The following is a 27,669-nucleotide window of genomic DNA, read 5'->3' on the forward strand; positions in this document are numbered from 1 at the left end:
AAGACAAAAGCAACCATAGCACGGTGAGTAAGGGAACAAGCACTTCTACACCTTCTTGTGAATACTTTAAAAGTGTGTCTACAAACTAAATATGCAATATATACATTCAAATGTATAATCATAAAACAATGGTCTACCTATGGTACGGTATACAATGGGCTGGGACTTTTCTCTTTTATTTGTGAGACCTTTAACTTGTCAAATTGCACATTTTAAACGCTAACAATTTCTGACAAACTAACTTTTTTTCTGTATCTCTCATTTTACAGTCTGATCTAATCCTCTCTAGCTGTTGTCTTTTCCTTTCCCCTGTTCTTCTTGTTTTAGTCCACTCCCATTCCCCTCTTTCACTCCCTTCCTACGCCTCTCTTTCTCTCTTAAACCACTTCAGGCCCCAGTGCTCAGGAGGTCGCACAGCTGCAGGGGCCCATACCCAGGAACCGGCCCCTCGTCCCTGCTCTCTCCTCCCTCTGTTGTCCGTCCCTCCCCTGATACACATCCGGGCTAGGACAGAATCATTCAAACTGGCTATGGTCTGCTTTTCATTGGCTGAAGGGCTTGGGAAATGTGATAATGAGATGTTTTTTTGAGACGGCACTGCAGAATCACTGAGTTGAGGAGATGGTAGATTAGCGCTGTAAAAAGCAATGTTAAAGGAAATAGCTCGAATAGCCTGTTGTCATTACCTTTATCCATTCTTATATACTTTTGTTGTTGTTGCTTTAATCTGCTGTGCAGGTGAGAATGGGATTTGCAAACTGAGCTCACCTTTGAGAAATCTTTCAAGAATGTGGCTTTGAGTAAACTTGTTTTGACCCTGTGGCCATCTCTTCACCTTCCATCCTTCCATTGATTTCACTATCCATTCCTCCCCTTCCTTCTTCCCTCACCCCCCCTCTCCTCCCTCTCCGCCTCTTTCCCAAAGCAGCAAATAATCCCCTGCACCTGCAAAAGCTCCGCACACTGCAGACTGCCAAGAGTAGAGCGTGTGACCTTGCCTCCGTGACCACAGAGTCTGGGAAGAAAGAGAGGGAACATGTCGAGAGAGAAAGGGAGAGTTTGTCGATAGAGGAGGAGGATGAAAGGGCAAGAGAAAGGGAGGGAAACAAAGAGAGAGAAGATTGTAGTTAGCGGAGATATCAGACACATTGAAAACACATTGTGAACCCTGGTTTGGTCGGGGGTCCAGCGCGCGGCTGGGAACCGGGCTGTCGGGCTATTTTTGTGTTTCTTTTCTCCCCAGTGATGTCATGCTACTTGTTTCCCAAGAACTTGGACGGGACAAGAGGGAGAAAACATGAGAATGTGCTGCAGCACTCTCACTCGATCATCTACACAGTATGTCAATGCTTACAGTGTTAACATATCAACACATTCTTTAATTTATTAAATGAAAATATCATTAAAAAAGTAGAGCGATATAAATATAGGCTATATAACTGGGGGCTAAAGAAATACTGGCCACTGTCTAGATCAGGGGTGTCAAACTCAAATACACAGTGGGCCAAAATAAAAATAAACGGTACTAGTCGAGGGCCGGACTGGTTCAATGTTTATTGCAGAACGTATTGAAATGAACTTATTGCACATATTAAACCTGGAACTAACAAAGCTTCAATTATTGCCAATAAAAACAACATTAAACATTAAATAATCAATTGCATTAATTTCTTATGGCTCTATCTGCAGCTTTTCCAGAGTCATTTCTTATGATTACATTTTCCCACAGGCCAACAACAGCTTCAAAAAAACAATTCCCCTCAAAGAGAAAACCAAACATGCCTTGTTGTCTCAAGAACAAAAGTGCAGAAGGAAACATCCATTGAGCTCAGTTTGCTGCTCTGTGATGCTAGCTCAAGCCAGAGACTTGGGTGCAAGTTCATCAATGTTTGGGCTCAGGCTCTGAGCGGAGGAGACCCTCAGGATGGAGTGAAGGTGTGCGTGCAATATACCGGCGGGCCGGATCTAATAGTAATTAGAAATTATCCTGCGGGCCGAAATTAAATCCACCAAGGGCCTGATTTGGCCCCCGGGCCTTGAGTTTGACACATGTGGTCTAGATTGTACGGTCCAAGTGGGGCCACTTAAACATCCTACAGAACAAAATATAGAAATATATGCAACTATATACACTAGGAAACCTTTTTCTTCACGTTTCCCTCCTACATAATATACTCTTGTGCCATTTCTATTATCGTAGTAATAGATGTATTATACTCCTGGAGAGCTGTAGCGTGAAGTAGCACCACATTCTATAATACTAATTTGTCCATGCCTCTTAAAACTGTCTGTGCTCCAGTTCAACTTTTCTTAAAAGTCTTTATGCTGACAGCGGTAAATGACGTTAAACATCCAATAAAGAGGAAATTTTTGTGAAAAACCTTAAGGGCATTTGGAGAGCCAATCACGGGGTAAAGTAAACAAATTGTAATTCCTGATGGGGTCCTGAGCATAGAAAGAAGTTTGATGAAAATCAAGCCAGTAGTTATTCCGTAATCCTGCTGAGAGACAAACAGACACACGAAGCAGAACACATTCCCTCCTTGGTGGAGGTAATAAGAGATTGGGGGGGAGGGGGTGTTGTGAAACTGACCCGTAGTCGGATGTGGTCTGGTAGTGGGGCAGCCCTTCTTTACAAAGGGTAGTTTTATTAGGATTTTGTCAATGAAAAGGACATTGAATGCATTTAACAAGCACTTTGTGTGTCTGAAAAATGCTCCCACCACAGGGCAGCTTGGAGTGAAACCTTTGAATATTCCGAGAATAAACACGTTGTTTTTCCTCTCCCCTAACTAGTTTCAGCAAAGCGACGAGGAGAGCGACTACGCGGGGTTAGCCTTTGTCTGAAATGCATGTGGACAGCTGTGGTGCCTCGGGCTCTTTAAGGTATGATTACTTCTCAGGGAGAGCAATTGAGCAACAGCATGGAGCGATTACTAATATTTTCTTTGTCCGTTCCCCCCCTGTGAGTTTAATCGGCAGCACGTTATCTCATTCTCCTCCTCTCTCACACACACATGTGGACATCACAGAACCCATGTGTGTGTGCGCAACACATGCAGACACAAACAAGTAAACACTGGCAGAGTGCGCGCTGGCTCAGGATGTGTCATGTGTGTTCCATTAGAGGGCAGATTAAAAAAGGAGATTTTTTTTCCCACATCAAAGGCTTCACGCTGGGGGATTCCTCTCCATCTCTCTCCTTCTGCGAGTCCCTCCCTCCCTTCCTCTCGGTTTCATGAATAAATAATAAGGGGTAAACCTGGGAAAACAAACAGTTTGACCTTTGAACCCTTGTGTCAGGGTCGGAGTTTGCACCTGGACGACTTCCCACAGGAAAGCAGTTGTCTGTGTGCATGGGAGGGTTTCAGTGCATCATGTTTGTGTCATTGGTTCATTTTGAGTTCCCAGCATGCCTTTGGACGCAGATTCCTTGAATTTTCTGCGGCCTCTTCTTGGTGTGCAGTCCTAAAAGTGTTACACCCTCCTGTTTTACTAATGTTGTTTTTGAGGTCTCAACAGATGGTGTTAACTATAAGTGTTATTCTACAGCTGCTGTTGGAGTAAACACCGCAATATTGTGCAATGAATGTGTGGAGAAACAGTGAGAATTATTCACATCGATAAGGAATGGAATAACATTATTTCATATTGTGTGATTTTCCTGATGATGAATGTATCATTTGTTTAAAGAGGCCCTACAATGCTTTTTGGCCTTTTCCCTTGACTTTAATGTGTTCTTTAGGTTTGCCTCTATTTGAGTCCTTTGTTTACTTCCACAGAATAGCAACATCACTATGTTAAACTTGCTATTGGCTAGTGCTCCAACACATTTAATATGATGGGCTAAGGGGCAGGACATCTCTAAGCAGTTGACCAATCACAACAGAGCAGGCCAGCTAACCAATCAGAGCAGACTGGGATCTGATTTCAGACAGAGGCAGTATGAGACAAATAAATCACTTTTTAAACATGAAAATGGTAAATGGACTGTACTTATATAGCGCTTTATCCAGTCTTTAAGACCCCTCAAAGCGCTTTACATACTACATGTCGTTCACCCATTCATACAGAGCAGTGTATGTTAGGACATGCACTAACATACATACACATTCACACACCGTTGGCCATGCCATCGGGAGAAACTCAGGGTTAAGTATCTTGCCCAAGGATACATCGACATGTTGGCTGCATGGGCTGGGATCGAACCCACAACCTTCTGGTTGAAAGATGACCGCACTCCCTCGCAGCCACAGTCGCATGTAAACATGTCACAGTAGAGGCACAAAATACAAATATGAACCTGGAAATAAGCGCAAGGGCACCTTTAATATTTAAGAAATGCACGGACATGTTGAACTCAATGCTCTCTACGATGTGTCTGCTCGCTCCTTTTCTAACAGGCCTTTAATTGGTTGGTCTTTCTCCCTTTCTGACGCTCTCACTAACAGCTGTGCCGAAAGGGAAAACGCAGCACATTACCATCCCACGAAACAGATGTGAGATCTTGCCACACACATGCACTCACTCTAAAATTCCTTCACTCTGGCATTTCTCATATTAAATGACATTATTCTTGATAATGAGAGCCTCTGAACCTCTTGGTGGTCACTCTGAAAGGATTGGCAGCAAAACGAAATCTTCTTTGGTTGTTTTTGTCCTCTCCTTCCTTGACTAGTCAGCCAGGCTGTGCCATTGTAACTGAGGAAACGGCTCATTAGCTATTCAGAGCAGAGGATACATATGGGAGGACTGGGAGTACTGAAGCCAATTGGATGGAGAAGAGGACAAGGAGAAAGAGAGGAGAAGTCCAGATTCCAGCAGCTCAGCTCTCCGCCAACGGACGTGTCCAGATGGCCTGGAGAGAGAGGGCCTTTGACTGAGGCACAAAGAGACACTTGTGAACGACAAAATCGGACTCTCACAAATGTATGGACGCATACAGCTGTGAAGTGTATTGTTCGTCTTAGCTCGGCCGTTAGCTCCTAACGTTGGAGGAATGTTCGACTGTCCGCCTCTCGCGCCCTTGAGACATGATGTCACTCCGACAAAACGCCATCTTTATCAAAGAGGAACAGCTTTTTATGTGGTTAGGGCCAAACAATGAAAAGAGAGAAAGGGCAAGGGGGGACAACGCTAGGAGGAGACATAAATGAAGGGCCGGATATTCTCTTGATAAATTGAAATCCGGTTTGATGGCAGTCGTGACAACCCATTAAAGCCGTGTGTAAAAGTCCCATTTCCCCCTGCCACAATGAAAGAGGGGAGTACAGAGGGCGAGCCTGCTATAAATGTGTCAGAGTGTTAGCACACGATAACTTTACAGCGGATTGATCACACAGAATAATTACTGTAAACAACTGTGCTGAGGAATGGTGGAGAGGGGAGGGGATACAAACAGATGGATAATAAAGAAAGAGAGGGGATAAGGCCAGTTAGGCAAATATCTAATACATACCTTTAGATATTCCCAAAGTGGAAACTGCACCAGCGAGAACGGGATCTGAAAAACAAAGAGACAAGAGATTTAATTGGAGTTGTAACCCTGTAGTGTGTTGTTTAGGTTTGTGTGCATGTAACGCCTAGATTAGACTCCTCGTTGTACTTCCGTAACATAACGACAACACTATGTAACATTCAAGCTATTATTGGCTAGCACTCCAACACACTGTATGTGATAAGGGTAAGGGGAGGGACATCTCTAAGTGGTTGACCAATCACAATGGAGCTGGTCAGCTTACCAATCAGAGCAGACTGGGCTCTGGTTTCAGACAGAGGGTGAAAAGAGGTGCTGCAACACAGGCAGTATGAGAAAAAGAAAGAGCTTTTTGAACATTAAAGCATGGAGACATGTCACAGTAGAGACACACAATACACATGAACCTGAAAGAGAGCATTCCAACTTAAGGCCCCTTAAAGGATCATGTTTCATCTTTAACCTCCAATCTCCTGCACTTGTCATTCCTGACACCTTTCTCTGTTTTCTCTCTTTCTCGTCTGACTGCTCCCTTGTTCCTTCTCACTGCTGATGATTAATGAATGAGACGGGCTGTGGTCTGGCAGTTCTCAGTGGAGAGTCGGATGGATGGATGGATGGATGGATGGCCAGATAGATGGAGCAAAGTTGGAGGAATAGAGGCATGGAGGGAGGAAACTAAAGTGATGGTTGGAGCCAGAGTGTGGCCATTGAAAACACAAAATCAGCTCAGGCAGGAAGATACAGCGGGGGACATGTGCCAGCACACAAACACATATATATTTAGACACATGAAAAGGAATGGGCACATTTTATAGAACATATAGAAAAACACACACACACACACACACACACACACACACACACACACACACACACACACACACACACACACACACACACACACACACACACACACACACACACACACACACACACACACACACACACACACACACACACACACACACACACACACACACACACACACACACACACACACACACACACACACACACACACGTTCTGTCATCTTGCACTGCAGGAATGGGGCAGAGCGGGACAGGAAGGAAGAGAGGGGAAGAAAAACAAAAACCAAAGAGACAAATAAATAAAAGTGACACTGAGTTGTGTCATCAGTCTTTGATCACAGTAACACGAGGATCATTCATCTTTCTGCTCCGCCTCCTCCAACATGTTCCATCAGACTACGTCAGCGCGTCGGTGTAAGCTGAACTGATACAACTCAGAGGCAGCCGAAGAAAGAAAACAATACATGAGCTGTGTTTACGACTCTTAACGAGCGTAATAAGCGGCTCATATAAACACTCTGAAGTAACCTAAAGGAATGTGCTTCATCTGCCCTTCGAGAGAACATAACGTTTTCAAAATCATTGAAACGGTGTGTGTGTGTAACCTTGCAGAGGTGTAGTCTGATTCAATTGATGAGCAATTTGTAGTTCAGAGCAGGCTGGAGGCACACAAACACTTTAAACGTGTTTGAACCTGAAGCGTAAAGCAGATCGTAACTTTCTGTTTGTTCTGAGTTAAGACATTTAATATACAAATCACTGTTAGTTCATCACTGCAGTGTTATTTTTTCCAGTGCTGAAGCGCTTTCTGCTCGTCTCACATCAACACGCTCCGACCTACCAATGCAATGCTTTCACCTGATGTTGGAAGTGATGGAAGGAGATGACAGATGTAATACATCTCTAAGCTGAGTGAGCAATGAGAGACAGACAGAGAAGTGGTGAAGAAATGGAAATGGACAAGTATTCCCATCTGTATTTCTTGTTATCGTCTTGAACCAAAGTATCATCCCAATCAAAAACGAACCTGAAGCATTTTTAGGCCCCGGCCACACGAGGACGACAGCATACGGCACTAAACGACTACGGTAACGATAACGGGTCCCAAGGTGGATAGAACGGCATACGCAACGCTCTGGGGGGTCAAACAGCTCCGTGTGTACGCCCTATACGATCATTTTCTGATAATGATGAGGCAATAGCCCCGCCTCTCCCCACCTCTGCTGCTCACCCCCGCGTCAAAGTAAACTGCACACTGAATTCAGATTATTTATCTTTCTCTCGATATGGACATAAACGCGAGTGAAGTCTAATCTGACAGGACGGAGACACGCAGCTCTGCTCACCTGCAGCTCCTCCCGCTGCAGCAAAACACACACTTCAAGTCAGATCATCACCCTTAGCTATTTTAATTACCTCTCAAACTCCCTAAACTATTTATAAATATGTTTATTTGTACTGTCGGCCGGGTCACTCATTACTGGATCAGCTGTTGCATGAGACAGACACTGACGCTGTCCGAAGAGAGGGAGGAAAAAGAGAGGCTCCGTGTATTTTATTATTATATTATATAGAGTCGTTATTCATTTGTTTTAAAGCTCAATAAATAACAAAGAAGACCTTTGAGCGGCACTTTTATAATTTTGTCTGGAAGATTTCAACTTTAATACACGCTGACTGGCGAAAAACTCTGCCCGGTTCCCTCGGCCCTCACCGCGGAGAATAAACAGAAGGGCAACCATGACAACCATGCTTCTTCGCTGCTTTTGTGGAGGAAGTTACAGCGCCACGTACAGGCTGCTGCATATGTACTGCAGCTTCTCCAGCGGTTGGAGCTAAACGGAGCGGTCTCGTGTGGACAGACACTATCCGGTGAATATTGCATGTGGACTGAAGCTTTTTTGCGATTGCGTTTGCGTTAATCCTATGCGTTTAGCCATTTTCGTCCTCGTGTGGCCGGAGCCTTATTTTCTGTCGAGGTGAGAAATGTGTGCAATAGGCGCTTTCACACCGGAGTACTTTTCCAATTTAGTTCCAATAGTTCCTGAGATTTTGCGCTCACACCAAAAATAAAACTTAGTTCATGAGAACTTTTACCCCCTTTGTATTGCCTGCTAGAGAGGTGGTACTTTCCTGGAGTGAAAAAAGTTCCAATTTCTGATTGGCTGGGCAAATTGCAAACCACGCCCCGTAAAACTGAAACGTTTTGTGAAGCCGCAATTGTATTTGCTGGCATTAGCATTAGCCCAGCGCACCAACGGAGAGAGACTAACTTATGGCAACACAACAAAAAAAAGCTGCTGGGAGTCCCAGCAGCTTTTACTGAAGCCAGTCCCCAACTCCGGGGACTTCGGGTGGCAGTATTCGCCGTGAAGTTGTTTGCGGCCTGCCAGTTAACCCGAAGCAGAAGAAGTGACGTCAGCGGGAACTTATTCCGGTGTGAACGCGATCGGCTCTTAGTACCATGGGGATACTAAGGCTGGAGCCACACGAGGACGATAACGCAAACGGACCTCAATCGTTATCATAAAAGTCTTCCGTCCACACGCAACAGGCACCAGAAACGTGTCCGTTCACACGAGACCGCTCGAAAGCACTGGAGACACTGTAGTACATATGCCAGGCCTGTAAGTGGCGCTGTAGACAATTTCAAAACAACTTCAATCCTTGTGTCACTGCTCTGACTTGCTAAAATAAACAAGCAAGCTTTCTGAAAACAGCCCAAGGGAGCAAGCTTTTTTTTGTTTTGCTTCTGCTATTGTTTTTGATGTGGGGTAACCCTGGAGATAGACTTGTGCCACAGCACACCACAGCACCTGATAGAGCGAACATTGCTCATAACCATACTACTACTGCAGTTTTTAGGGGAGGAGGGATTATTTAAACTCAGAGGTATGTTGCCAAGTCAGTGCTTTAATGTTCAAAAAGTGTGTTATTTTTCTCAACAGCACCTCTTTTCACCCTCAGTCTGAAACCAGAGCCCAGTCTGCTCCGAGTGGTGTTGATTAGTTGATTTGTTGATTAGTGTTAGATAGTGATGTGATTAGTGTTAGATAGTGATGTCACTATGTTACAAAAGTAAACAAAGGAGTCCAATGGAGGCGTTTCAGGCAGGGGGTGAGAGTGTGCGGGAGAGAAACTCGGTCTTGAGGGAACTTTGGGATTTTAGCCTTTGCAGACCATTTACATGCACACAAACCTATAGAACACACTACAGGCAAGGGAACACCCCAGAAAGCATAATACGGCCTTTAAAGAATTTGCCTGATAATACATTTTAGGCAATCTACAGGTTGTATAATAAACCTTTAAAAAAGGTAGAAAGACAAACCCTCACACATCATACAAGAAGTGCATACAGGAATTATCATCACAGTGTCTGATCCAGAATTAGAGTTAGACATTGTGGGAACTGAGATGTTAAATCTGCGTTCAACTCCTCAGGCAAAACAGATAATCTCTGCGCAATATCAGAGATTAGATAATAAACTCTTTAAGATGAATGTGTGACGGTTATTATTTAATTAGATCGTTGTGCAAATGCCTTAGGTGGAATAACCAGACGACAAACTCTGCCGCTGAGAGAAGATTCAAAATAATCACTGTGTTTCTCAACCGAGGGACAGATAATAATCAGTACAAATAAATAACAAAAAAAACATCTGTATCAGTTCCAAGTTTACTTATCTAACATTTAATGAAACTTTAATGAAGTGTAGCCTCTCAGAAGACACATGGGGAACCAGGGACTGCATATCACTCCATCAGAAACAACTCAGACTAACAGTATTTCATCACAATGGACATTCATTATTGTGCTTTGAAACACGTTTAAATGGACTGTATGTTATTTTGAAAATATACAATTTAAAACAGAAAAAGATCAAAAAAGTATATAAAATGTGGCTAGAAATCGTATACAATGTCAATGACAGATTCTGGCAAACAAGCATTCAAATGCGCGAGGATACAATGTTTCAGGCAACCAGAAAAAAAATCAAGTTTCTCTAGATTTGAAAATTGTAAGAATAATTTTGTACGTGTTTGCTTTGTTGACTCAAAAGCATATACTAGTTATAGTCAAGGCAAGGCAAGTTTATTTATATAGCACTTTTCAACACAAGGCAATTCAAAGTGCTTTACAAAAAATGAAAGACATTAAGAAAATGGCATTTAAAATCAGTCATTAAAAAGAAAAGATAATAAAAGAAACATTAAAAGAAAAAATACATGGATAAAAGTTTAAGATGTGAATAGTTCAATTAAAAGCAGCGGCAAAAAGAAAAGTCTTTAGTCTGGATTTAAAAGTAGTAAGAGTTGCAGCGGACCTGCAGGTTTCTGGGAGTTTGTTCCAGATATTTTGGAGCATAATAACTGAACGCTGCTTCTCCATGTTTAGTTCTGACTCTGGGGACAGAAAGCTGACCAGTCCCTGAAGACCTGAGAGATCTGGATGGTTCATAATTTAGCAGGAGGTCAGAAATGTATTTTGGGCCTAAACCATTCAAAGCTTTATAAACCGGCAGCAGCAGTATTTTGAAATCTATTCTTTGACACACAGGAAGCCAGTGTAACGACTTCAGAACAGGAGTGATGTGATCCACTTTCTTAGTGTCAGTGAGGACTCGAGCAGCGGCGTTCTGAATCAGCTGCAACTTTCTAATAGATTTTTTAGTGAGACCTGTAAAGACACCATTGCAGTAGTCCAGTCTACTGAAGATAAAAGCATGGACAAGTTTTTCCAAATCCTGCTGTGACATTAGTCTTTTAATCCTAGATATATTCTTTAGGTGATAGTAGGCTGATTTAGTAACTGTTTTAATGTGACTGTTGAAACTCAGGTCAGAGTCCATGACTACACCTAGATTTCTGGCTTTATCTGTTGGTTTGAACATTGCAGACTGAAGCTCAGCGGTAACTTTTATACGTTCTGCCTTGGCTCCAAAAACCATTACCTCAGTTTTATCTTTGTTTAATTGGAGAAAGTTCTGACACATCCAGTCATTGATTTGTTCAATGCACTTACTCAGTGTTTGAATTGGAGCATAGTCTCCTGGTGAAATTGTTACGTAAATGTTTGTGTCATCCGCATAGCTATGGTAACTTATTTTGTTGTTCTTCATTATCTGAGCCAGTGGTAGCATGTAGATGTTAAAGAGAAGAGGCCCCAAGATGGAGCCTTGAGGTACCCCACATGTCATATTTGTCAACTCAGATATGTATTTACCTATAGAAACAAAGTTTGTTCTGTCCTTTAAGTAGGATTCAAACCAATTTAGAACTGTTTCCGAAAGTCCCACCCAGGTTTCTAGTCGGTCTAGTAATATGTTGTGGTCAACAGTGTCAAACGCAGCACTGAGATCTAATAATACTAACAATGAAGTTCTGCCACTGTCTGTGTTTAAGTGGATGTCATTGAAGACCTTTAAAAGAGCAGTCTCAGTGCTGTGGTTTGGACGAAAGCCTGACTGGAACACATTGAAAAAGTTATTTAAATGCAAGAAATTACTCAATTGTTGAAAAACAACTTTTTCAATGATTTTACCTAGAAATGGCAGGTTTGATGTGGGCCTGTAATTGTTCATTACTGAAGCATCTAGATTATTCTAGTTATAATACTATATAATAGATTTAGTCGTTTTTAGAGATTGGAATGCTTTTAAATGTTAGTGCGTACGGCAGTAGTTGCTAATCAAATATGTCAAAGCTTCACACTAAATGGCTAGGGACCATGTTATTTGTACCATTATTTTCCTTTTTCGTGTGTCTGTGTTTACTATACCTTACCTATTTGAAACCACTGTTTAGACTGATTAAATAAATGTTTTGAAAGTATTTGGTTAGTGTGCTTGGAGTTAGTGTTTCTTACCTTATAATATTTCTGTATAATACATGAACTCCTTTCACTTTTAGACGTGTTGGTAAAATATAGTGCCAATGCTTTCCGTTTAATGTCTGGGCCCCTATTCCTATGTTTTGGACAGCTTATCGGGATGTCCCATTTCACATATCTACATTATGTCTTAGGGTTCTACCTATTTTTGTAATGTATTTTAACCGTTTGTGAATAAATGAATTAAAAATAAATAAAAAGTTGATTATGCATTTTTAAAATCAATATCAAAAAGCAAATATTAACCCAACCATTACTAAGCTTCCATTCCACACACCTCATACAGTTACACTGTTACCCTTTGTAGCTTGTGACTAAACGATTTAGGGGCTCAGCATATTGCTTAAGGACAGTGTGAGGGACCACCTGGTTGTAAATGGTTGCAGGTGCCAAACCTGAAGTCAAAAGGGGACATTTTCTCTAACCAGTGGACCAGTGGCAGAAACGCATGGTTTTGATATTCTAGAGTTACACAGAGGTCTGCTCCAAGTGTTGAAGGCACATTTAGACCTGAGCTAAGTCATGGTACACTAGCACACAGCCACGCAGACGGCCAGGGTCGTGCTACGCTAGGCTAGCATAAAGGCAGCCAGGCAGCATAAAATCCACACTGCTCCATGGTGCTAACTGCTGACTCTGTCTCACACCCCTGCATAGTATAATGCCTCAGCTACCATGGCCTGTTCAGAGCCATGAAGCCAAGCCAAATTCACTAACCCTCAATCCAGATATGTACTGTTATCCCAAAAAAAAAGCTAAACTCCATGAATGCAAGTAAAAAAACGACATCGTCGGGACATAAACAATCTAGACCCCACTGTCAAAATATTTCCTTGCAAAGATGAGAAAACATATTTGGTTTTAGTGTGTCATTTCCATGCATGTGTATAAAGTCATAAAAATGATCAGTTAGCAGAAGAAATCACCACTCTGAAGGCAGAGCAGCAGTGATGTTTATGTCCATTGAAAACGACTGAGGTTTTCCTCTGCCTGCCAAAACTTTACTAGTGCACTAAACTCCAGCTTGAGCCAATCAGTGGACTTGCATGGCCATGTGAGCAGCAAGCGAATCGTAACGATAACCATGGCGACGAACACACCCAGTGCGTTTTACACGTAGTTGAGGTTTGCAAACATGACCTTTCACTTAACATAAAAATGTTGACATAGAAAACACACTTTCAAGAAACAGAGGCATAAGCAGGTATTTTTCTAGAGCTATGGAATAAGAAGAGTTGCAATTGCAAAAAATGTACACAAACTGTAGTGGATTATTCAGACATGCAAGCAATGACTATTGGATGCTTTGATAAATTGTACACATGTTCCCCAGAAGAGTCATTCTTACTGACTGTGATTTTTCACAGTGAATTGCAATTTTCATGGTTTTGGACCATAGCTTATTTATATATTTAGAACAGATTGTGGGATATAATCATCAGCTGCAGCTCTCTTGCCTGTTATTCCAAATTGCCAGGGGAAGTGCAAACAAAATACACGGCGAACATTACATTATACTCTCAAAAAGTCAACAAGGCCTACTTGCAAAACTCCATAAACCAAACATGACAGTCCTCAAGGCCTTGGAGGATGAACTATAAAAGGCACTTTTTGCCTTATTACAATCCCTATGAATATACCTGGAACCAAAATATGTATAATAATGGATTAAAGGTTGCATATACTGTCTGCTACCAATTAGATTCTCTTGTATAGATATATTTACTCAAAACAGATTTGTAAGAACATTCTTACACATAATAATCTGTAAAATGGAATCATTACTTCACTTAAACATTTATATAATTAAAGTTATTGTTTTTTATCATTATTCTGGAGAGTCCTGTTTGAAATACCCTGCCTATAGTTACAAACATGTGGAGGTGCATGGCCAGGCGCCACGTCAACGTCACGCTTTCATGCTTTCCTTTAATACATCTGGCCGTCTGAACTACTGTATATCTTCCTGTTCACCGTCTGCTTCAAACCTCCATCAAATTATTCCTTCTCCATCTACCCTCTCCATTCTCCTAACCACTGTCTTCTTTTGATGCATTTTGCTGTACCCCAAAGTCAATAAATCACAATTTGTCACTTTTTTTGGAAAGAGCTGCATTCATATATTCACTATATACCTCCTTTAGATCAAATCATCCCCAAGTATGAGTGTGCATCTTGGCCACAAAGTGAAAACAGTGCTCCAGGAACTTAGCATCTGCTCCCAAAACCCACAAACATCTGTGTCATCCAGCTGGCCTCCAGGGAGCGGATTCTACTGCTGGGAAACACATGACCAGCTATCCTGCGTGTGTGTGTTTGCATTTTGGTATGAATATGTAGGCACGCTTAATCATATTTCAGCCGTACGTGTGTGCTGAAGAGCGGGATTTAGTGTGAGCTGGCTGACACATTTTGTCACTGATCAAAGGTGACAGCGCCACTTGCTGTGACTGTCAGGTACTATATAGGAATATGGAGATTGCGTCGGCTGTGTCATTTTGCTGACAGTGCTCCAGTTTGTGTGTGTTTGTATGCGTCCTTGCCAACTGTATTAGCGCTAACTTTATTAGCATTCAGAGCGGCTCAGGGCTGTCACAGGTCCTTAGGCACTCAGCGGAGGGCAGGAAAAACACATGTCAAAATATATTCACATTGAGCCTGATTGCAGGCAAGCCAGTTGGCTGCAATTTGACAAATGACATTTAATAGGTCATACTGTACCCTCTGCATACTGATGAGTGATTAGAAAGGGAGAGAAAGAGTGAGGAAGATGGATGTGAAGATGGAGAGACAAGCAGACAAATCAACAGATGGGACATTATTCATATTTTCCAACAGATCCCTTTCCAAAATAAAGTACCTCATGCCTTAATGTTCACAGTTCTTCTACTTTAAAACATCTACCTGCTGGTAGCGTGGCATCGCTGTCCAAGAACAACCTTATTGGAAACAAAATATCTGATGCTTTCCAACAAAATGTAAGAATTTATCTCAGCATGTCTTATAGTTAGCATGAAATAGAGCCACTGAGGTGATATAGAGCCGGTTTCATCTCAATGATTTGGAGATGAAATTATGTTTCGTTCTGTAGTTCAACTTTTTGCTGGAACCTTCTGCATAGGCACCCCCGCTGTGTGATGGGTTGACCTCATTGAAATGAATGAGATCGGGTTACTTTTATTCAGGCAGGGCTCAAGCTGATCTGAACGCAGCTAAAGAGTGTAACGACATGCTAGTGCCTCTGAAGCCAATGAGCTAAATGTTTAAGTGGACCTGTGTACACCATCTTAGCTTGGGGTGTTAGCAATTAGCATGCTGAGGCTGATGACATATTTCTGACAAAACAATATGTACACGTTTAAAACACAATATGGAAAAAATCACTCTCAGAGGAGCATGAGTTTCTGTCCCAGACTTAGTGACAATGCGTCAAAAAGGTTATTGAGACATTTCATATTAAACCACAAACCAGTATGAAACCTGTTTGTGGTGCTAGAGGAAAAGTCCTTGGATCATCGTAGTCATGAACATCCATCATCTGTGCACCATCTGTAACTTATTTCATGACAATCCATCCAATAGTTGTTAAGATATCTCAGTCTGGAGATTGGACCAAGCTAAATATCTAAATGGTTAACATCGATGAAAATAGTCCCCTTGTGTGTTGTGTAGCTTTTTCTGCATGTACACCCTGTAGCGAGTAAAACTCTAACACAGAAAAGACCTGCCTATGCTGCCCCGGAACGCCTCATTGGAGATTTTTCTTTTTCCATTTTTTTTCTTGCTGGGTACAGTGACGTGACCATACCAAAATAGACCAATCTGTGGACACACACACACACACACACGCACACACACACACACACACACGCACACACGCGCTTACGGCCCGTCCACATGGCAGCTTCCCATTCACTTTGAATGGGGTGACGTCAGGCTTTGCCGAACTGCATTGTTGTTCCGTTGCATCGCTTTGCCTCCGTTGCTCGCTTCGAAAGTTGAGAAAAGTTCAACTTTTCAAGCTTTGACGGAAGCGTCAGCCAATCAAATCATATGCCAGTACAAGCTCTAGCTAATTAAACCACGTGCTTGTGTGTCCGGGGCGGGAGATGATTATGATTGGTTGTTGGTCGCGCTCCAGACACCCCCACCGGCAAGCTTCAACGCACGCTGCCGTGTGGATGTACCATTACACTGTAGGTGCGCCGCGTTTGGGTGCGGGTACTAGTGGAGCCGTGCAGATGGGGGTGCTACAGCCCTCTCAGCACCCCCCCCCCCCCCCTTCCATTCGCGATGTCTCGCTGGTGTCATTTCCTGGTTGCTAACGCCATTGTAACACATACACACTGATGTTCCGCTGTAACGGTGAAGGACTCATCAGAACAGAGTGGGCGAGCTGACCAATCAGAGCACACTGGGCTCACAGGGAGGGGGGGGGGGAGGAGCTCCAACAAGCCGTTTAGGACAGAGAGTGAATACACATACCATACAGAGATGCTGTATGAGAAACCAATGTGAGTTTGGAAAATTGCACAATATAAATCTATTCTCGTAGACCTCAACAATGGCATTAAGATCAGTAGAAATGGCCAGGTCATGGGACCTTTAAATAGCAAAAAGCTGCTCCAACAATTTGAATTACTTTGTATGTCTTTATCTGGTACCGAAAAGCCTGTGACAACAATAGTTTACGATTAATGACATGTTTACTGTCATCATCACAATGACTAAAGGGATACCCTCCCAGATTGTACTGCTTTATTATGAAATCCCAGACACTAATGACAGTATTCAGAAAACCACTACTCGAGCTCTAACTCAGTCAAGACACTGTGGTGCAATCCTGAACCCCACAATGTGCGCACTTGCAGCTCATTCTGCTCTGCTGTGGCCACCAGATGTGCAGCAAATGATTCATGAGCCAGAGAGGGCTGCCGTTAGTATTTGATACTGAATGACCAGTCCAAATCCATTTAGAAAAATCTCCGACACCCACAGATTTGGAATTTACCAAATGTACCATTCGAATGAGACCATGCATACTCTCTCAAATTGAATTTACACATGAAATAAAATAAACAAGGCCTCCTTTCAAATGTTAAGGTAGTCAGTTTAAGAGATATTGAGTCAGTGACAAGTTCAGGTTGAGACTAGAGAGGAGAGGAGAGGAGAGGAGAGACGAGAGAGGAGATTTTAACAGAAAGCAGATGGAAGTCAGATGGTGAAGCGATCAACAGCAGCCTTATTAAAAATGAGGAATCACTATAGGCCACGTGAAGACCATAGAAACACATGAAAAAACCTCATATGGACTAACCGGGCGGAGCAAAGCTGAGCGCTAAGTCCACATTTATTACCTGCTAATGCAACAGGGCTGTACACTGGATTCATCGCCAAATTCATACACAGAAACATTCAGACACACATTCCTGCTGCTGCGTGTCACCGAAGTTTGAAGAGGAACTGACTGCGGTGACACGCCGATAGCAAAGAGATCGGATTTTAATATGTTGAAGGCTGATTAAGTCATAAATCATGAATGAGAGGGAGGCAGGTGGTGTTGGACACTTCTATATGTGACTGTGCCAAGTTTTAGAAAGAGGAAGCATGAGGAAGACAGACCTGTTTAGAAGATTGATGGACACTCTGGATGCATATTTGGTACATGTAGGAAAAATACAAGAACATGCACTAATGAAAAGATCAGTACATGCCAGAGAAAGCACAAGTACATAGAAATAAAGTAGGACAGATTTGCGATAAGGATCCATGCTGCAATATACCAAATACACTTTGAGTAAATGCTGGAAGGCAATCATTATTTCCTTAAAATAACTCACAAACACTTAAAGGTGGGGTAGGTAAGTTTCAGAAACCGGCTCGAGATACACTTTTTGTTATATTCCATGGAATGCTCTCAACATCCTGATAGCAATGAATATGAATATCTTAAGCGCGTATCTCGTGCCCTCATTGGTCATGTGCGCGTTCGTGTGTGTTGGAGGAGGGGCTCTGTAAGGAAGTGGCAGATTTTCTCCGGTTGTGTATTTTCAAATTCTAGCGATCTCGAGCCGGTTTCTCAAACTTACCTACCCCACCTTTAATAATATTGTTTAATGTTGAAATATACAATGATATGGAAAAAAAAATGTAAACAGTCCATATTCATTTACATAACATTTTATGTTATTGTTTTGTATTTATTTATATATTTCTCTACTTTATTTGTTGTTGTCCTTTTCAATGTATTACATATTCACTGATATGCTTTGTTTGAACGCTCCATCTTCCCAGTTATCGAAAACTATAATTTGATTTTGATCAATTAATAGTTCTGACAGAAAATATTAAAAAAAAGAATTTTTGTCCAAATTAATTCAACATTGTCCCTATTCATTTTCAACTGTTAATTATTTTCCTATTAAGGTCAGAACTATGTTATGCTTCTAAAACACAGGACATTAGCTAGCGTGCGCACATGAGCTAATGTCACACCTAGTTACTGCCGTGACGACGCACATTACACCCAGCAGTGACGCTGCAAAAACCCTGGCTAAACATAGGAGCACAGCAATTTGTACAGTCCAGTAAGAGATACAGAGAGAGTGTGTGTGTGTGTGTGTGTGTGTGTGTGTGTGTGTGTGTGTGTGTGTGTGTGTGTGTGTGTGTGTGTGTGTGTGTGTGTGTGTGTGTGTGTGTGTGTGTGTGTGTGTGTGTGTGTGTGTGTGTGTGTGTGTGTGTGTGTGTGTGTGTGTGTGTGTGTGTGTGTGTGTGTGTGTGTGTGTGTGTGTGTGTGTGTGTGTGTGTGTGTGGCACCTAAGTACACCTCAGGGACAGAGGGGTTCAGGGCCTTTTAAATAAATAAACAAACACATAAATAAAGTCAATCGATAGAGGGAGCCTGATCCGGCACTCCGGGCCTGTGTTTGGCCTCTCACTTCATAAGAGAGGCCTGGGGGAGAGAGAGGGGGGAGAAGGGGGATAAGGGAGGGGACAGAGTGCCAGGGAGAGAGAGAGAGAGAGAGAGAGGAGGTTGGATTACTTCGCTCTTGGTGGTTGCATCGTGCTGGTTAGTGAAAGCCAAGGCCTGCTCTCCCTACAGTATAACAGAAAACAGAACCCCCCCCCATCTTACACACACACACACACACACACACACACACACACACACCACACACACACACACACACACACACACACACACACACACACACACACACACACACACACACACACACACACACACACACACACACACACACACACACACACACACACACACACACACACACACACACACACACACACACACACACACACACACACACACACACACACACACACACACACACACACACACACACACACCCCTGAGGCACACTTCACACAAATCATATGCTTATCTAAACTTAAACATGTAACACATACAAAGCATAACTCCCCCTGTGCTCAGCGCGGTTCCTTAAAACCTAAATTTGTCACAGATTAAAGCGCATGAGGCCGTGCATCCTGCGCAGGAGCATGCGTCCCTTAAAGGCCTAAACTGTGCAACTATGAGGAGTGTTCTGCCTTAAGCGACAAGCAATCACTCATCCCAACGTTCCCAGCTCCCCGGTGCTGTAAAAACTAGAATGAGAGTGCATGCACTTGCTGAAGAATTCCATCTGACAGTTTTGAATGCCAAGAGCAGCATGATGTGTGTGTGTGTGTGTGTGTGTGTGTGTGTGTGTGTGTGTGTGTGTGTGTGTGTGTGTGTGTGTGTGTGTGTGTGTGTGTGTGTGTGTGTGTGTGTGTGTGTGTGTGTGTGTGTGTGTGTGTGTGTGTGTGTGTGTGTGTGTGTGTGTGTGTGTGTGTGTGTGTTTGTTTAAACAAGCCAAACTAGGGGGTTTAAGTATCGGCATATCTCCCGTGCGCAAAACTAATCACACCTGGTCCCTGCTCCCGTAAGCCGCTACAGTCCAGGCGAATGTCGGCACAGGGCAGTAATATTTCCGACAAATTAAGACTTGTTCCGATGCGGAGGGGGGGAGAGGGGGAGAGAGGGGGAGGTGGAGGGGGAAACAGTGTGCTGGCAAGGATTCAAGTGAGCAATTCCATCGACATGAGAGAAATGCTTCCCAGAAACTCCGAATAATATTTATGTTGTGCTGGTGATTTTTTTTCTTCCTCCCACCTGTGTGCAGCTTGTTGCTTTCCAATGGGAGCCTGATACAGCAGAACAGGCAAAGGCACGAAAGGGAAAAACAGAAACGTTCTCCTTGACAGACGACTTGTTTTTCTGCAAAGCTTTTAGTACATGGATAAAGTACAGTATAGCTTGCTGCTTATGTAACATTTTAGTTCAAATTCCCATGTGACGTTACATTTTAAATGCTTAACAAGATGAATGGGATTCACTCTGTAAAAACATATTCACAATTTGCGTATATGAAAAAATATGCAGTTTTACCATATCATTTATTGGTTCAATGTTGACCAGGTGAAAGATTTAGTTGGGTTAAAACATGACAGTTTGGATCCGTCACAGCCGCTGACTGATGACATCAATGGCAGAGTGCATATTAGCCAATGAATGGTGGTGTGGTGTGACACAGGATGCCCTGAGGGTCGACCAATTAGCTGCTGACAGGAAGAGAGATGTGTGGCGGCCCGAGGGTCTGGCTGAGGCGAGGAGTAAGACGTGGGAGAGTGGACGGAGAGAAAATGTGTTGGTGCAAGGCATGGGAGAGGTTGAAGGTGCAACATTACCCAAGCTACACAGCTGGTGGAGAAGCAAAGAGGCTATTGAGCAGCATATGTCTCAGTTGGGAAAGGCTGGAGCTTAAAAGGGAAATGTGCTTTGTCATTATCCCACATTTGAAGTCATTCACAGAGTTATTTCTCCCACGGGTCTAGCTGCCAATTCAACATGTTCATTTGACTTGAAATGTTGAATTGGCCTAAAATCTGCTAACATGGGACGAACTTAGCCAACACTGCGGGACACAAGGCAAGAAAGGGATCACTGATACTCACTGACTTACCGACATTAGCCAACGGCAGGCCCTAGCTTGGTGTATCGGGGCATAAGGTGTACTGAGCAAAGATGGATGATTACATATCTCATAGCTTTTGACCTAACTATGTAAACACTGTCATTTTTAGCCCTCAACTTTTTCCCCCCGTCCTGATTTGGCATTGTGGCTGGTGTAATCCCATCATAACGAGTCTTCTTTTTGTCTTTTATTGAAGAACATCAATAACCCAGGTGTAGTGGGTGTATGGTGTAGTTACATTTACCACAGGCTGATTACTTCTGTCGGATTCTATTGCGGACGGCAGCACAAACAAAGTCAGATTTTTTTACAGGGCAACCATAAATGAAGTGATTAAGATTTGCTTTTTCATTTTACAGCGAAATGTCAATATTGTACAGTTATTTGTATTTGAACTCTATACAAAAATATGGGTGGTTTTGTCAGGCAAGACATTTGCATGCTAATTGTGGTTTACTGAAATAGGGTGGGACTGCGCAGGAGCAGCAATGCAATGAATACTGGTTATTTTATAAACATTTCTAATGAGCCAAAAGCTGGCTACAGGCAGAAAGCATTACATGGGTTTTCCTGTATTATTTTTGAACATGAACAAAGGTAAATTCAAGTCTGTAAGATAACCTAGAGTGAAGCGTGCAGGTAGGTAATAATGATTCCCGCTTTGATATCTCCAGCATGGCAAACACACGCCGATGCCTGTATTAAACACACATGGCAGAGGTGTACACACACACACACACACACACACACACACACACACACACACACACACACACACACACACACACACACACACACACACACACACACACACACACACACACACACACACACACACACACACACACACACACACACACACACACACACACACACACACACACACACACACACACACACACACACACACACACACACACACACACACACACACACACACACACACACACACACACACACACACACACACACACACACACACACACACACACACACACACACACACACACACACACACACACACACACACACTATGTTTTCTGGGAGCATTGCCCACAGCAATAAAACACAGATCACAGTACTTCCAGCAAACCAACCGCTGCCTGACGGCCAACAGAAATGCTTCTCTCTCTGTCTCTCACTAACAGAAACATCTTATCAGCTGGGAATCAGATAATAACAGCAGCATCACAGCTGGAAATAACAGAATCTCCATACTGAGAGAAGTGTATACTGGCAGTGACGCAGCTACTTTGAAAAAGCACACACAGATAGATGAGTTAGTCAAACAAAACCTTGCATGGACCTGATCAATGTGCTTCACGGCCTCGGCAAAGGCTGCTCAACATAAAGCTGGGCTGCACTATCTGTGGATATGAAAACACCAGCCTGTTATGGATAAGACACCCGAGCTGTTTTTAAATATTATCTAACTTCTCATCCAGTCACTAACTTCCTCTTTTTAGGCAATACAGCCAAAATAAAATACATTAATAAAACGAAGGTGCTAAGCTAACATGATATTCAGGGTAATTTCAGTCATTTCCACGTCATTGTGTAAGTCCTTCGCTGCCCTTTATTTGCCATTTTCTGGTGACTGAAACTCAGAAATCATCTTTAGTTGGAAACTCTGGGATAAAACCCTCAGATTTTTGTTGATGGAATTTAAATGTTCTATGGGCAGTGCCAATGTTTTGGTTAGAAGCGATCACAGTCAGAAAGCTTTGTTAAAGTGAAATCCATGCTCTGGGGACCTTGAATATCTAAACCAAATGTATACGTAATACTTCCAATATTTGCCTCATTATTGATTGACCCTAGCAAAGATAAGATGGATAACATTCAGAGGATCAAGTCAGTAGGATTCATCCTCTGGGGAGCATGCATGTCTTGATACCTCAGTTCTATCCCATGGTTGAGATATTTGTCTTCTGAACCAAGTGGTAGATGATCCCAGCCGGTTAGGCTAATAAGTAAGGGATAATGTGCAGCGACGCGGTCATTATGGGGAAAAGAACACCGACAGGCTGATCAGGAGCCCGACGCGAAGCGGAGGGATCTAGATCGGCAAGTCGCTGCACATTATCCCGCTTATTACATGGCCACATTCTCAACAAAGTAACGTTATGACTCCCAATATTAATTGAAATGCTTTTATGGATTTAGAAAATGATTTTATTGATTTAAAAAATAGTTGTATGTATTGATTTAAATTGACATGCATCCGCTAAGAAAAATAGTCCGTTGTTACTGTTTGTAGCAACGGCAGGAACTGCTTCGATAGCGTTTTTGCGGACCTCTTTGATTACAGATTTGAAAACATTGTTGCTTGCTTTAAAAGTAGCACAATTCATTATGTCAAACTTTGGAAAGTATCTAGATATCCCTGCCCTAATGCCAAAGGAACTGCACACTGAATATGTTTTGCCGTTTGATGTCTATGTCTGGACCGCTGCGTAAAAAGGAGGGTTTATGCCCCGTTACTTCTCCGCTGCTTTCTTGTTCCAGTATGAAAAGCAAACTGCCTTCAGTTTGCTTTTCAACCGTATACTGTATACTGTTTTTCTCAGACGCGGAGGGATACTGACTTGTTGTGAAAAATAACTTACAATTCTACCCGTGGTATACGCTCAGTATATCACGGCTAAGAACCAATCAGATTGCTTGATTTGACTTGTCCGTTTTATAATCTTGTATAGATGTGTTTTACGACTGTCTTTTACAAGAACACTGCTCCTTTGTCTGGTAAAGATTTACTCATTGCTGGAACCAAACATGTACATGTTATTAATCTGACATGGTTTGAATGACTTCTGTGGTATACCAAGCTCCAAGTATTAAACCATGTAAGCCCCCCGGCTCACATAAACAGCCGCTCCAGGTTTCACTGCCTTGGATGTAGACGAGTGTTGAATTATGAATTGTTTTGAACCCCTAACCTCTGCAGGGGTTGAGCGAGGTGAACGCTCGTGGTGCTAGTGACACTTTATATCTCTCTCTTTCCATTAGACATTAAGCAGTGACATCACAGCGTGACCCCTGACATTCAGGTGGGCTGTTCCAGATGCTTGTAGGTCGCAAGCGCTGCTGCTAGCATGATGATGGTTGTGACTGAGGAGAAAGGGGGTAGGCATATGACTGGCTGTATGGGGGGGGGAGCAGGTGCAGCTTCTGGAGAGACTCCTAAGACTGTCTTGGAAAATGAGCAACAGAAAACCTAGCAAACTACAAACAGTGTGGAAAGCGATAGAACTATTAACAAAGCACTTCTATACTAATAAAGGACTGGCTTATCTAAAGCCAGTTGAGTAGCACTTGAAATGTTTTTGCTCTATGAAGCCGGATGTACTTATATGATTCTGTTTTCTTCAAGTTTGTATTTTGTTGGTCGAATGCACTTATTGTAAGTCGCTTTGGATAAAAGCGTCAGCTAAATGCAATGTAATGTAAAAAGTATCTGCAAGACACAGTGGATCATAGGTTTCATTGAATCCAAAGTTACTGTGAAATGAGAAATGAGATGGGATATGCATCATTGTAATCCTTCAGTGTATTTACTGGTTGCTTCCCCATGTCTGGTTATCGCACAGCACTGATTTATCCTGCTTCCACTCCCTTAACTCTCACTTTCTCCTGTCACTCCAAGTGAAAATAAGATGTTACTGTTATTTAAAGTGGCTCTGATTGAAGGTTTACCTCGTGTAAAGGTTTCCTATAGTGACTGCATAACAGGCTGGCTGATTGAGATGGGATTACCGTATTTAGACAGTTAGGGCATTATGTCACTTCAATGCCTGTGGAACTCGAGTGGAACAGGTGTCCAATTCAAACAAAATCTACATTGCAAGAATTGCCATCAGGGGAATAATGCATCACACTCAATCGTGTGTACTGGCACCAGATTCCAGCAGACTCTTGACACGAGTTTCCTTCCACATGACATTCAAAACCACTGCTGTCCCTTTTCCCTCCAATCCAGACCTACTACCCCCCTCCGTTACATACTCCCACTCCCCCCCCCCCCCCCCCCCCCCTCTCCCAGTCCCTTGCCTGGCGGTTGAGGCTGTGCATTATTAGAAACACATGTGGAGTACCAAAGGTTTTCTGCTCGGATTGACACAAACATGCTTTAAGTTGTGGGAAGCAAACATAGCCCCGAGACCCGGAGAGACACACTGACTAATATTGGCTGCTGTGGTCATGTTCACAGCACTCACACATACAGAAGAGGGGAGACGCATGAAAACAACTTTATCTGTGTAAAAAGAAACATTGTCTTCTTCCTGAAAAAAAATGTCTGGCATTAGCATCTGGTGATACATCTCCACAGGGAGACGCAGAAATGCACAGAGAATTCCTTTCTTTACATGTTACAGTTTAATGATGGATTTGAGAGTGGATTGAAGAGCTCAATGGGGACAAACGTACTTAACATAAGCGTGTGATGCATGGCTCACAGTGGGACAGACTTCCAATGCATCATCCTCAACGGAGAACCGCAGAGAGCCACCGTCCCTTCGGCCAAGTCTGCACCGAGCAGAAAGCACACATGTGGCTCTGACAGCATGGCAGCTAACTCCTTAAATACATCCGACTGTAGAGGTCATTAATAACACCACGTGTTGATCTTAGGAAGGTACTGAGGTTTAGTGGGATTACTGTAGCAGGAAAAGCCACCAAAGTTCACCCCAAGGAAGGCCAGATGTTTTAAGGGAATGTAAAAAAGAGGCACATAGGCCAGCTTGGATGTAGGAAAACGCACAAAAGAAAGTGAAAACACAAAATTGGATACCAAAAACAACACTAATGTGAATGACATGTGCACTGTGAACAGAAGCCCATCCATCCGTCATCAAGATTGACGTAGGGAGTAAAGCATTAATCCCCAGAGGGACGTGTGTGGTAAAGTGATAGAGATCACGCAGTCGTTCTCTGAAGCTTAAGAAGGCCATCAGTCTTCTAACAAGGGTCAGATCAACCTGCAAACAACTCAACACGAGGGAGGCGTTCCAAAATGATATTCCAGCAGGAAGACAGATAATGATCCATAAAGAAATGAATGCTGGGAAAATTCAAAATGGGAATATAAACTTCAGGTTGAGGCCTCTCTTTAGCATTTCATCTTCATACCTTTACATTCATGTACAATCCTTTTATACAAACATGTATACAACAATGTCGAAGTTGAGAATCATTTAATGATGTGCTAATTGGCATTGCATATCTAACTGTGTCCACAATACTGACAAAACACCTAGATAGCACACACTGTTCTATTGTTTGTCCTTATCACATAAGAGGTCAAACACCCGTCTATAGGTCAAGTCAAGTCAAGTCAAGGGTCAGATCTACAGAGGTCAACAGGTTTTCTCAGGTCTCTAGAGCGTCTTATTGATCACAGAGTAAACAGATAAGGTAGCACCAGTAGCTCGTAGGCTTTCAAACATTCAGATCCATCTTTGAAACCAACAGAGCCATACTTCCTTTAAGTGGTTGTTCAACTGACTTGAAAAGGCTGTTCAAATATTGTTCTTTGTAATAATCTGTTTGCAAAGAGCAACACATTGAAACAAAGTTATCTCACTTGTAAGCATTACATCCCGCTTTTATATTAATCATTTTCATGGTTTAGCATTTCATTGTTTCAGGGTGATCTTATGACATTTTCCATGAAATGTAATCCAGTCTTTCGGAGGTGTTGAAGCCTTTTAGAGGAGTTGGTTTGCCGTCAGACTCGGAGACAAACGGCAGCAGCTCTGACGATGTCCAACTCTAAACACAGCGCAGGAGGAAGCCTCCTTGCCTTCACACTTGTCCCACAAATCTTGCCTTTACATACAGTATGTAGCGAAAAAATAAACACATTTAGCCTCCCCTGGCCTGTCTGTCTTCTTTCTGCTCCGTCTCTCCTCTGCCTTAGTCATATGAGGGTGTATAAACACGAGCCTCTGTGGTCCAGCGAGCACAGAGACAGGATGAGAGTGATTCCCCTCACCTCTCCCGTTTGAACATGCGTCACAGATGGTGAAAGGTGGCTCTTTTCCAAAAAAGGGCCACACGGGGGTCAGATCTGCTCCGCTGTTAATACAGTCTGTCTGTCTGTTAATACAGTTTCAGCCTCAGCATCCCAGCAGAGGAAGCAGAACCCCCCTCACTGCTCAGTATGGACCCTTCACAACTCAATCATATCTCAATGTACACACTTCAACAACTGAGATGTAGCAAGGGAAATCAAACACTGAAGGAGGTGGAGGTTCAACTAGGACCCTGGAGTGGAAAAAGGGCCCAGACAGGATTATAGGAATTAGAGTGAGAACATAAGGGGACGGGGATCAGGTGAGTGCTGTGTCTAGAGAAATTATTAGGCAAATATTTTGATAATAGGTAAAGTCATTTTTAAGCAGAAATACCAAGTATTGTATTGCTTCCAGCTTAGAAATGTGAATATTAGCA

General features: G+C 42.7%; 1 protein-coding gene across 1 annotated transcript in view; it reads right to left on the reverse strand.

Moving 5' to 3' along the window:
• slc25a26 (solute carrier family 25 member 26) overlaps positions 1–27,669 on the reverse strand; it is a 58,094-nt gene that overhangs the window by 14,383 nt on the left and 16,042 nt on the right. The window contains exons 6-7 of the mRNA XM_034082350.2: positions 5,459–5,503; positions 946–1,015 (exon numbers count right to left, since the gene is read on the reverse strand). Of these exons, the coding sequence (XP_033938241.1) occupies positions 946–1,015; positions 5,459–5,503 (115 nt within the window). The remainder of the gene's footprint in view (positions 1–945; positions 1,016–5,458; positions 5,504–27,669) is intronic.

Source organism: Pseudochaenichthys georgianus, chromosome 5 (assembly GCF_902827115.2).
Source record: "Pseudochaenichthys georgianus chromosome 5, fPseGeo1.2, whole genome shotgun sequence".
Taxonomy (NCBI): domain Eukaryota; kingdom Metazoa; phylum Chordata; class Actinopteri; order Perciformes; family Channichthyidae; genus Pseudochaenichthys; species Pseudochaenichthys georgianus.